Source organism: Salvelinus namaycush, chromosome 35, assembly GCF_016432855.1.
Source record: "Salvelinus namaycush isolate Seneca chromosome 35, SaNama_1.0, whole genome shotgun sequence".
In the NCBI taxonomy this organism is placed as follows: domain Eukaryota; kingdom Metazoa; phylum Chordata; class Actinopteri; order Salmoniformes; family Salmonidae; genus Salvelinus; species Salvelinus namaycush.
The window spans coordinates 18,744,869-18,757,961 of record NC_052341.1 but is presented as its reverse complement, the minus strand read 5'-3'; the positions used below and the strand labels follow the sequence as shown (position 1 = coordinate 18,757,961).

General features: G+C 42.2%; 2 protein-coding genes across 2 annotated transcripts; one reads left to right on the top strand and one right to left on the bottom strand.

The window, feature by feature from the left end:
• Positions 1–592: 592 nt before the first annotated feature.
• LOC120029429 (neuronal pentraxin-2-like) lies at positions 593–5,897 on the top strand. Its single transcript, XM_038974641.1, has 6 exons — positions 593–909; positions 940–1,048; positions 2,139–2,358; positions 3,951–4,195; positions 4,488–4,667; positions 5,661–5,897. The coding sequence occupies exons 1-6, from the start codon at positions 593–595 to the stop codon at positions 5,895–5,897; spliced, it is 1,308 nt and encodes a 435-aa protein (XP_038830569.1).
• Positions 5,898–10,458: 4,561 nt separating this feature from the next.
• Positions 10,459–12,756, bottom strand: si:dkey-21c1.1 (protein FAM104A-like). Its single transcript, XM_038975441.1, has 3 exons — positions 12,094–12,756; positions 11,459–11,582; positions 10,459–11,366 (listed from the first exon to the last, which is right to left on the bottom strand). Exons 1-3 carry the CDS (start codon positions 12,108–12,110, stop codon positions 11,130–11,132), a joined length of 378 nt encoding a protein of 125 aa, XP_038831369.1. The 5' UTR covers positions 12,111–12,756; the 3' UTR covers positions 10,459–11,129.
• Between the last annotated feature and the right edge of the window lie 337 nt (positions 12,757–13,093).

The window sequence follows — 13,093 nt, the reverse complement described above, 5'->3', positions numbered from 1 at the left end:
CTGCCAGTACAGGTTTGATGGAACTGAACCATATGTGTGAAGCCTTTTCCTCATTTATTTAATACTATTGTTTTTCTAAGGATATAGAATTTTGGACTAGCGGACATTGTTTTAGCTCATCTATTTCAATTGATTGGTCAATGATAATCTAGTACCAGGTAAACACACAACTCAACAATGACCTGTCCATCATACAGACCTACCTTTATGGACTGTAGTTACGTCAACATGCTACAACCAATCCAATCGCGCCATACGTCTGACGGTATTCTTCTTAACTCACGGTCGCTGTCCTTTCAGCACGAACGTGCGTAAAGCCAGGGATACTTAATGTAAACCCAGACTCTTCAGGTGGTTTTACCATTTCCTAAAAGTTTATTTTTCAGAATTTTCTGTCGTATGGATTGAGAACGTTTTGAAACAAAATATATCGTTTAATCCGAGATTGACTATGGTATTCCGAGTAGATTACCGCTTTCTCGTTGTGCTTTACGCACCGGATTTGAAACGCTTAATCATCGGTTAGGTGGCCCCGCGATTACCCAATAACCTTATTTCACTAAAGCTTAACGACCAAAATACTGCCGCAGGTATGTTCTTTCTTTTGAGATTGTTGTGTTTTTACGCACTGGGACTGGGCTATGGGAAGCTTGTACGTGGACAGGATGACACCCCGGGCACGGGAACCCGGCTCCTATGCCGAGTCATCCCCGTCGGCGCCGACACTTGTTTGGTCCCCGTAGGTCCCGAACCTAACGCAGCGGCACAGGAGGAAGAGTTGAGGAACACAGCCATGCAGCTCCGGGAAACGATTCTCCAACAGAAAGAAACTATAGTCAACCAACTTGGGACCATAAACGAGCTGACCGCAAAGCTCTCCCTTTGTGAGTCAGCCTCCGATGGAGGGAAGTATGATAGTGGTGGATCTTGGAGTAAAAGCAAAGATAATCAGAACACAATGGGAGATTTACCCAGAGATCCCAATGATACAATCGACAACCTCGGGAAGACCATGCAGAGTCTGAAGGACCGACTAGAGAACCTAGAGGTAAGGCGCATGAGTGGATAGTAACCACATGACTCTGGTCCCTAAATAATGGAAAGGGAATGCTGAAAATGATTGTTATCAGTGTGAATTAAATACATCTGAAATAGGCCTAATGTTTTTTTTACATTGTTGGCTCTTGCTTGATTGTCTGCTTATTAAGTCATTGAATCTAAAGTGAACACCGGTTCCTGTGGTCAACATTGAGTAGCCATTAACTTTGCTCCTATTTTGACCTGTAGCCTATCCATCTATTTTTGCCACCATGTGGAGGTGTACCCTAAATGGATTAGCCTTCTATCTCATTTACCCTCCAGTGATTAAGTTCCCTATGTCACCTTAATCAACAAATGTTGTAAACAGTAACAACTACAGTGAACAAAATATGTAAACACAACATATAAAGTGTTGGTCCCATGTTTGATGAGCTGAAAAAAAAGATGGAAAACAAAAAGGAAAACGCCACACACTGCTGCTCATGCTCCCTGGTGATATTTATTTATAACAATGTTTCGACCCTTAGGTCTTCATCAGGCATCCATATCCCAGGTTGGGGTGGAAGGTCCTATATATAGGGGCAGTACTCAGTGACATCACTAACTGAAACAGGAGGTGAAAAATATATAATATAAGTTCCCAATATTAACATTCAATGTATCAAAATATATGATCATACACAAGGAATGTGATCAATATTTACAGTAATATATATATATATATATATATATATATATACACATACAATATTCAATTAGGATAAAAAACACAATAATTTGGACATTTTGAAACTATAAAAACGGTTTTAAGTTTAACTCCTCGTTAAGGCCAAGAGGAGACAGTGTGTTGAGCCTGTAGGTCCAAAAAGATTCCCTTTGAAGAAGTTTCCTTTCAATGTCCCCTCAAGTTTTCCCTTGTCAGTTCATGTGGCCCTTCTGAAGACATACTGGTCTACACACAGTGCATCCGATTTCCACTCAGCCAATGATCTTTCAAAATTACACTCTTTGCATAAACCTCTACTGATTGTCTTTGACCATCTTGCGTTGCCTCCACTTATTTAATTGTTTTTTGACATCTTCATCTTCCCCCACAGCAACAGCAGCAGAGAGCCAACACATCGGGAACGTCGTTCCCCAGCGAACTCAGAGACCTGCTGCAGAGCAGGCTGGGAGATCTGGAGAAACAGCTGCTCAGTAAGGTCAACAACCTGGAGGAAGAGAAGTCTCTGCTCTACAACGAGACCGCAGCCCACAGGCAGAAGACGGAGAGCACCCTCAACTCCCTGCTGACCAGGATTAACGAGCTGGAGAAAGGTAAATAACTGGAAAAAGAAAGATATGACAGAGACACAAAAGGCCACACACTGACCCACTCACACATGCCTGGCAGCATACCACCCTGCATGGCTTGCCTCTGAAGCTAAGCAGGGTTGGTCCCGGTTGGTCCCTGGATGGTAGACCAGATGCTGATGGAAATGGTATTGGATGGCAGTTAGGGGACAATGCCCTGAGTAGGGTGCCATCTTTTGGATGGGATGTTAAATGGGTGTCCTGACTCTCTGTGGTCATTAATCTTCTTTGGGATCAGTGTCCCTTCCATAGGATGGTTGAGCTAACATATGCTAATGTGATTAGCATGAGGTTGTAAGTAACAAGAACATTTCCCAGGACATAGACATATCTGATATTGGCAGAAAGCTTAAATTCATGTTAATCTAACTGCACTGTCCAATTTACATTAGCTATTACAGTGAAAGAATACCATGCTATTGTTTGAGGAGAGTGCTCTATTTTGAACATGAAACGTTATTACTAAACAAATTAGGCACATTTGGGCAGTCTTGATTCAAAAATTTGAACAGAAATGCAATGGTTCATTGGATCAGTCTAAAACGTATTACATACAATGCTGCCATCTAGTGGCCAAAATATAAATTGCACCTGGGCTGGAATAATACATTATGGCCTTTCTCTTGCATTTCAAATATGATGTTACAAAAACAATTTTAAAAAACGGTTGTTTTTTCTTTGTATTATCTTTTACCAGATCTATTATGTTGTATTCTCCTACATTCCTGTCACATTTCCACACATTTCAAAGTGTTTCCTTTCAAATGGTACCAAGAACATGCAAATCATTGCTTCAGGGCCTGAGCTACAAGCAGTTAGATTTGGGTATGTCATTTCAGGCAAAAATTGAGGGGTGGATAAAGGGGTGGATCTTTAATGATCCCATGGCACTTTTTGTAAGAGTAGGGGTCTTAACCCCGGTGTCCTGGCTAAATTCCCAATCTGACCATCATGGGCACTGAATCATCCCCAGCTTCCAATTGGCTCATTCATCCCTCCTCTCCCATGTAACTATTCCCCAGGTTGTTGCTGTAAAAGAGAATGTGTTTTCAGTCACCTTACCGGGTAAAAATAAAACGCACAAACGTCTGTGTACACAATCAGATGACAGGAGTACACACACATGCAGCAGAAACAGGAAGACTCACATATTGTAAACACAACGAGTCATTCAATCTACTATCAATTTACCTGCTTACTAACTGTCACTCACTTACTACACTACATAGTAGTAGAAGACTGATGCTTTAGATAAAATCTGACAAACATTGGCTTATCATTTTGTTCTCTTATACCAGCATTTCCAAAACTTAGTCTTCGGGACCCCAAGGGGTGCAAGTTTTGGTTTTGCCCTAACTACACAGCTGAATTAAATGATCAACGCTTGATGACTAGTTGATAGTTTGAATCAGCTGTAGTGCTAGGGTAAAAAACGAAATGTGCAGCTCTTGGGGTCCCGAGGCCCGAGTTTGGGAAACCCTGTCTTACTACATGCATACTGCGTATACAGTATAGAGTTGACTTCATAAACAGCTCTCCCATTGCTTTCTCTGTAGGTGGCGGTGGTTTCAAGTCCCCTGAGCAGTTTAAGCTGGTCCTCCCCCTGCGTACTAACTACTTGTACGGCCGCATGACCAAGAGCCTTCCTGAGATGTACGCCTTCACGCTTTGCATGTGGCTCCGGTCCAGCGCCGGCCCTGGCATAGGCACCCCCTTCTCCTACGGGGTGCCAGGACAGGCCAATGAGATTGTGCTCATTGAGTGGGGCAACAACCCCATAGAACTGCTCATCAATGACAAGGTAAGGGCACTCTAAAAGACTCAATATCTCTCTTTGTTTCTCAGTAGTGCTGATATTTGAGGGGGAGCTTACCTTACTTGACAGGAGTCTTAGTTCTTACTTTTAAATTAGATCTGGCTTTAATGAGGTTGCAGATTTTTTGTTTTTGCATGCACGGTCTAAAACAGTGTCTGGTGTTTTATATCACCTTTACCAAACCCTAACCTTCCTCCCTCTAATATGCACTTCTTCTTTCTGTTTGTAAGCATCGTTACCTTCCTTACACTTCTCTGCTATGTTGTTACCTGTCCAGGTGGCTCAGCTGCCTCTGTCGGTGCGTGACGGTAGGTGGCACCACATCTGTATCACCTGGACCACCAGGGATGGTCTGTGGGAAGCCTACCAGGATGGTCAGAGGCTGGGGGCAGGGGACAACCTGGCCCCCTGGCACCCCATCAAGCCTGGAGGAGCCATCATACTGGGGCAGGAACAGGTGAATATGCTGGCTAGTGCCTTTTATGTGTAGTATACACAATTGCATATATTATTTGTATGTGAAATATTTTTACCTATTTGATTAGGATTGTACAGTAGCTTTGAATTGTACAGATTTTAATTGTACAGTAGCTTAGCCATGACCATGAGTCCTGAGCTATAGGTTCTAGTGCAGTGGGTACCAACCGGTCGATCTCCAAGGCATTTGTAGTCGATCACCAAACATTTCTGTAAAAGACAATGATAAAGCCTTTCGTTCCTTTTTACATTTTTTATGTTGCGCTGTTGGTGGTAGGTGCACTTGATTCAGCAGCCCTATCGCTGGGAAGTCAAAGTGTTCCCAGTTTGAACCATTTCCTTAGTCTGAAGGTAGAAGACTCCAGTCACCCAAGTCAGACTAGAAAAAGCAAATGATTATGCACACTCAGCTGTGTCTCCCAAGTAATACAACAAATTATCTATTACCTGTGTTACCTAACATGTTGAAATATAATTTCAAAATGGTCTGATAAGAACAACATTGGCAGGGCAATTCAAGCATAGCCAATATGCAGTGATAATAATTGGGCCTATAGCCTACTGCACAAACTTCATCGCTACAGAACTGTTTTGAATATGTTAATGTTGCATAGGCTTATGTTTTTAAGTCCTGTTAAAAAAAAAATCTCAGTGGTAGATATCGGCTTGCTTTTGGACTCAAAGTTATCTTGACTCATAAAATGTTGGTGACCACAGCTGAATAGCAACCCTTGAGTGGATGGTAAGGGGGGGCTACCTATTGGGAAACCGTGCTGTAGAGTGTAGTCCAAATATGAATAGCCCAATCGCTAATAGAATTCTAAACATCAGTGACTTGAGAAAGCAAAACATTGTCTAGAGAGAGTACAGCATCCTTGAGTGTGACAGGTTGAGCCTGGTGGTACACAGTGAATATGAGGATGATGTTATTGTTGTTGTTTTTAACGATGCCTGTCGTTTATGGCCTCAACAGGACATAGTGGGCGGGCGCTTTGACGCCACGCAGGCCTTTGTGGGTGAGCTGAGCCAGGTTAATATCTGGGACAATGTCCTGAAGCCATCCGACATCCTCACCATGGCCAACTGTTCCTCCTACACCCCCGGGAACGTGGTGTCCTGGCTGGACAGTGATGTGGAGGTGTTTGGCGGGGGAGCAGCCAAACTGCCTCTAGAGCTATGCCAGGACCGGCTGTCTGAGACTGAGTCTTAGGATGGTTGTCTCAGTCTGTCTGTGACTTGTTCAGATTCATGTTCTTGATCTTGACGCATACTGTACATGTTACGTGTAATGCTTGTCATGTTTTGTTTGGCTGTTTGTGTAAGGAAAGGCTTTGATTGACCTAATTCGAGATGATTCTACTACACCGAGACAGTTATACTCACACACGTGTTGACACTCACATACAGACTTACACACCGGCAGACACAGACTTAATTACACTGGATTTGACATGTGAGGCTGGCTAAGGCTTGCGTGTTGCGTGGGCGGTGTAAGGCACAGATTAGCCGTCCCAGGACTCACATACAGTACAGTAGCCTAAGTCTCCTGGTCTCCTGATAGAGGTCATTAAAGCCTCTCCACCTTGACTGGAGACAGCCTAATCAGATCTAGGCAAATATCAAATCAAACATGGAAACCAGGTTTCCATGGTACAACCTATTGCAGAGATGATCAGTGACTAGCTATGATCTTTGAGTTAGTATTGGTATTGGTTAACATTTCATAGTTATGTGTGGAAATTGGTGTTCTTGTACTTGTGGCATGTATGTTGTACTATAATGTTAATAAGGTTTTATTATCCATTATTACCCATACTGTTTTCAAAACCCCAAGTCCACCTCAATGCCTGCAGCAGGATATGCTGTTGTCTCACAAAACTATTCCGTAATTATCATCTTGTTGTTTGGGACATGTTGGTTTGTTTAGGTCTCCAATGTCTGTGCAGTGCATAGTTTACAAACAAACAAAGACTAATTTATATGGGAGCATTGTTACTGTTAAATGTGTACATTTTTTAAGCAGATAAGAACAATTTGTTATGTATGATATGAACAATACGTTAATGTGTACAAGTGTTTCTTTCCATGAACAGTGTTGGGTGTGTAATGTGTGTAAAGCTATTACACTGCTGACTTTTCATGTGGCCTTCTTTTAAGGATTTTGTGCCAGATGTGCTTTACAAACCTAACCTTTGCTTTGCCAATGAAAATTAACAAGAATGTGAAAAATTAAGGAAAAATAAAACACTACTGAAAAGCAGTCTACTGTTTATATAGCAGTTACATTTCATAGACCAGAAGCCTTAACCAACAAGTGACCAAAGCCTAGGTGGCATTAGTAATGCTTAATTAAGACATGACAGCAGCTCAAAGGTCAACGGTGACATCACAGTCATTTAGGTACACTCCTACACACCAACTCCTACCGACTCATACAAACTAATGTGAAAACATCTCCCTGACTCTTCAGCAAAATAAATGGAATATGGTTGTGAATAGAAGTGGGACAGGGTCAGTGTTCACAGTCTTCACTGCATCCACATGTTCATGCAATGCAGTCCTGTATTACTTATCAAAATCATTCACTTTTTATTCTATTCTACCAGAGACTATTTAGTTGAAGGCCAGTTTCTGTCTGGAATTCAAAGTCAGGGTAAGTAGCATTACTGAAGTACAAATCAAGTTACTTGATGACATTGTAAGATACAATTAAAATACATATGTTTTGGTACAGTCGTGAGCAGCAAGTACAATTGTAAGTAACAAGATACATATAAAGAAATAACAGCCACAGAGGTCTATTGCCTAACAAATACATACATTTTCGTGAACATAAGCATGTAAATATAACAAGTTAAATTGCTAACAAAGAATTGATTTGTTTAGATGTTCTGCTCCATAAAAACATTTGTTATTGTGTTGGTGAGTCACACCCAACCCCAAATTCGAATTCAGTTGCTGCAATAAAATGGTACATGTCAATCAAGTCCATGTCTTTCAGCTCAAGGTCATTAGTCATGTGACTGAGGAATTAATCTCTGGTGCTCTGTAGCCCAGACAGAGAGGTGGCTGGCTGCTGTGCTGGTGGGGGCTTTAGGTAACAGCCATTAGGACCGTTCCCTACAGTGTTACTGGCAGCTCTCATCTATCATCATAGGTTGATCCAATCCTCTAAAATACCCTGGATGGATACTTTGTTTTAGGGGTCAGACTTCTGTCTGGGTCTTGGGATCATTAAGGCAAATAGTAAAATTGTAAAATGCACACAGAGGAAATGTAAACTGCAGCGGTATCAAGTTATAATGAATCAATCAATAGTTCAATGTTACATTATTCATCCTGAACTATCCATTTCTAACAAATGATCAATATTTGACTTGAATCAGACAAGCAAAGCCCAAATCAAAAGCGTGTAAATGAAGACTAGTTGCGGTACAAGTAGGCGTCAGCTCTAGTCCTGTGCTGCAAAAGAAGGGTTTGTACCTCTCCTTTCTCTGCCCTGGACACATACAGTTGAAGTGGGAAGTTTACATACACCTTAGCCAAATACATTTAAACTCAGTTTTTCACAATTTCTGACATTTAATCCTAGTAAAAATTCCCTGTCTTTAGATCAGTTAGGATCACCACTTTATTTTAAGAATGTGAAATGTCAGAATAATAGTAGAGAGAATTATTTATTTCAGCTTTCATCACATTCCCACTGGGTCAGAAGTTTACACTCAATTAGTATTTGGTAGCATTGCCTTTAAATTGTTTAACTTGGGTCAAATGTTTCGGGTAGCCTTCCACAAGCTTCCCACAATAAGTTAGGTGAATTTTGGCCAATTCCTCCTGACAGAGCTGGTGAAACTGAGTCAGGTTTGCAGGCCTCCTTGCTCGCACACACTTTTTCAGTTCTGCCTACAAATTTTCTATAGGATTGAGGTCGGGGCTTTGTGATGGCCACTCCAATACCTTGACTTTGTTGTCTTTAAGCCATTTTGCCACAACTTTGGAAGTATGCTTGGGATCATTGTCCATTTGGAAGACCCATTTGCGACCAAGCTTTAACTTCCTGACTGATGTCTTGAGATGTTACTTCAATATATACACATAATGTTCCTTCCTCGTGATGCCATCTATTTTGTGAAGTGCACCAGTCTCTCCTGCAGCAAAGCACTCCCACAACATGATGCTGCCACCCCCATGCTTCACGGTTGGGATGGTGTTCTTCAGCTTGCAAGCCTCCCCCCTTTTCCTCCAAACATAGCGATGGTCATTATGGCCAAACAGTTCTATTTTTGTTTCATCAGACCAGAGGACATTTCTCCAGAAAGTACGATCTTTGTCCCCATGTGCAGTTGCAAACCGTAGTCTGGCTTTTTTATGGTGATTTTGGAGCAGTGGCTTCTTCCTTGCTGAGCGGCCTTTCAGGTTATGTCGATATAGGACTCGTTTTACTGTGGATATAGATACTTTTGTACCTGTTCCCTCCAGCATCTTCACAAGGTCCTTTGTTGTTGTCTGGGATTGATTTGCACTTTTCGCACCAAAGCACGTTCATCTCTAGGAGACAGAACGCATCTCCTTCCTGAGCGGTAAGACGGCTGCGTGGTCCCATGGTGTTTATACTTGTGTACTATTGTTTGTACGGGTGAACATGGTACCTTCAGGCGTTTGGAAACAGTGAGTTATAAGTGAAATAATCTGTCTGTAAACAATTGTTGGAAAAATTACTAAAATTACTAAATTACTTAGTAGATGTCCTAACCGACTTGCCAAAACTATAGTTTGTTAACAAGACATTTGTTGAGAGGTTGAAAAACAAGTTTTAATGACTCCAACCTAAGTGTATGTAAACTTCCCACTTAAACTGTACAGATCACTACTGATATCAGGGATGTCCTGATGGGGCTGCAGTTCCATTTTAATGCTGGAGTAAGTGGCGTTACTGTATGCAGACATCGGTAACATAATAAAATAAATTGTCTCATAGCAATTTCAAACTGAACAAGTACATACACTGCGAAATTGTCACTTGACAGGGCTGCTTACTGCAGCCATCCTTTCTTGATTTTTCATCAATGTTAGGTATAGATTGCCCCCTTGTGTATAGTGTAGAACAGACTCCTAAGTAATCAAGCAGTGACTTTACTTGAAGAGAGGAAGAAAGTATGCTTTTTCAAAGTTTTCAAACAGGGCCAAACATTTTTCAACAAGACCAGAGATGTCAGTCTCCCACCTGTATTTTGTTGTTTACTTTCCTAGGGTGACAGGCTATAACAGTGATGAAGGTAAGCATTGCCAAGATGATGGAAGGATAAAGAAAAGCACAGGGAAGGATAAAGGTTATTGGAGGCTGTATGAAAACAAACTCAAAGTCCCCTGCAACTCAATGTTTGTGATGGTATCTGGAAAATAGCAGAGGTATGGCAAAATGTAGATTGTGTCTCGTTACAGTGAACCCACTGATCTTCCCACAGACTGACCCACACCCGTGGGTCTGAGGCGTAAACTATTGAGTGGTGTGGTCCGTTAAACAATGTTGTAGAGAGAAACAAAAAAATACCATTTCTATTGGAACATTCTGTAATGTTCAATTCACTCCCCTGAACAATGGAGAATGTGGCCTGTTATAGTCATAGAGAAATGTATTCTGTGCAAGTGAGTGTACTCATGGTTCCCTCTACTTTTTTCGTGGTGCGAGGATGAGCAGTTGATGGTCACTGCAGTTGCTGGAAATGCCAGTTCCACAGAAACCTGCCGACATGTGTACACAAGGACAAACCCAAACTTCAACCTTTATTCTGTAAAGAACCTCGCCTTATCAGTTCAAGAAGCTTGGCAGTGTGGCTTGAAATTCTCTTTCTGGATTTCCTCTAGGCAAATGTGATGATCATAGAAAGTAATCACAGAGACTAATCAACACCAACTCACACTCAGCTATGCATAGAAACAGCATGAGTACTGGGCTAGACAAGAAAATATAACAGGCAGGATAAAGTGCTTCACTTTATTAATTAGGCTACAGCAAGCACTTAGACACTCATACAGATGTCTGTCTGTAGTAGATAGCACCAGTGGCGATGATAATGTCCAACAACAACTCACTCATGTAAGGAGACCACCACAGAATAGTAGACCCCTCAGTAAAGTGCTGGAGTACATACATACTGCATATAGTAGTACCACAGTGGGTGGGCCATTGGATATGTAGGTGTGCTTTCTGTATGGCACATTTCAAGGTGTACAGCACAGGGACAATGGTATGGATTGGGTCCAGAGCCCAAAGGATCTTTACCCACATCTGCCACATCCTGAATTCCAGTAGGATGAAGTTGCTCCTGGACACAAATCTGGGGTAAGTTTATTCTAGATTTGAGCCTATGGGCAACTTCTTCCTGGATCCTACCCAGGGGCTTGTTCCAGTGGGGTAACAAGGGTCTGGGGTGGGGTGAGGTCACGTAGATCCTGGTTGACCTCTGGTCTGCAGACTGCTGAAGTGGGCCTCCCTCAGGACACTGTTGATGTGGTCATAGGGGGTGTCGTTGCCATAAAGACTCAACGAGGAAATGGAAGGGTCTTCTGGCAAGGGTCTGAGGAGACCCTGGGACGTGCTGTTCTTCGTATATGTGCTACCTCCTCCCGTTGCCCTCTCAGGACTACTGATACCACTACTGCTGTCACTGCTGGACGACTGGAGCACAGAAAGAGAAAAACAGGTATGACTTACATAAAATACTTGTTGCCCAAACCATCACAAGTATGTGTGTGTGTGTGTTCTGTCACCTCAGAGTCCCAAACATCTTGGCCCAATTTGGACACCATGACGTGACCCTCCTGCCCCCCTCCTGACCTTTTGGCCTGGGGGTTCAGCTGGTCCCCCTCATTGTCTCCACCACGCCGCCGCTTCCTGTACACAGTGAGAGTGAGAGAGGCCAGGGAGTAAAAGTGAGAGAGTGACCATCTTAGAGAGAAAGAGAGGAAGTTTGCATTTGTGATCTGTGTGGCTCAGTCAGAAGATCACGGTGCTTGCAACAACAAAGGCCATGGGTTTGATTCCCACTGGTGCCACCCACACTTCAAATGTATACTGTAAGTCCCTTTGGATAAAAGCGGCTACTAAATGGCATATATTATTAGGCCTATTTTGAGAGAGCAGGTGTATGTGTGAGAGAACACCAAGTACCCAAAATAGAGAGATAGGCGATCTCATGCACAGCCTAGTTACAGGAGCAGACGTGCTCAAATTATCAGCCATGAGTATGACAACTTATTGATCAGTACACAGGGTAGAAAACAACCAAGTGAGATATTAAACTGATATGGTGTGATCAGTTAGCCTACAAGAGAGACAAATACAGTTAGCAGTCACTGAGGTCGATAGTAATTGAATAAGGCGTTATTCTAAGAAAGAAACTCACCTGTTTTCTGTCAACATTTGGGAGACGATTGCCTATGGCTTCTTTTTAGTGAGAAAGACGTTCGTTAAGGCCCCTGCCCTGGACACGTCTGAATGAAAACAACTCCTCTCCCTGGAAGCTTTCAGCCTTGCAGAAAATCTATTATCGTACGCACAGCAGCTCTCCCCAAACTTACCGCACAAGCTCAGTCAGGGCATTCTGATCTAGCTGAATGCTAACGTTAGCTTGTTGAATAGCCTCCCTGCCCTGGTTAGCAAAGTAACAACCCTTGACTGGTTAAGTCTTGAGAATTGAGCATTCACTGTCACTTTCCCAGAATATGGATGCTAATTATGTCAGTAAACTAGCTTCTCTCTCAGTTAACGTTATGCAATGAAGTCTATTTCCAGTCTCTCTATGCTAGAGTTGGCTACCGTTCACCGTTGTTAGCTAGCTAACGTATAGCCTACGCTACTTTGCTAACCAGCTAGCATAGAAAACTGGCTAAACTATAACGAAACAAGCGAGAGATTCCTCCAAACCGTCAATTTAACTCGAGTGTTGATAGTCTTATTTGAGATCAGTCAAACTATCATTCCGTCTTGGTGAAATGACAGATCCGAAAGATGTACAGTACCAGGAACCCAAGCCAGCCCTGCTAGGAAAAAGACCCAGCTGATAGTATTTACATGACGTTTGATGACGTAACGATCTACTTGAAGCAGAAATCGACCGAATGCCATCTGCAGAATCTACAGTACGATTTGTAAATCACATGTAATACCAAATATATATTTTTAGAACTAACCCTCATTGTTCTATCTACCTGGGTCACCGAAGAAAAATAATGATTGTGTCATTTTGTGTTGTATGTGTTACTGGTGGTTGCAAAAGTTGACAAAAGTTGACATTTATTTTTATTCCTCCACCAGTTCTGGAATTATAGGGGCCATAATTCGATTTTTGCGTATCTGAATTATTTGATTTCTGCATAGTGCAGCTTTAAAGACAATAGACAAAA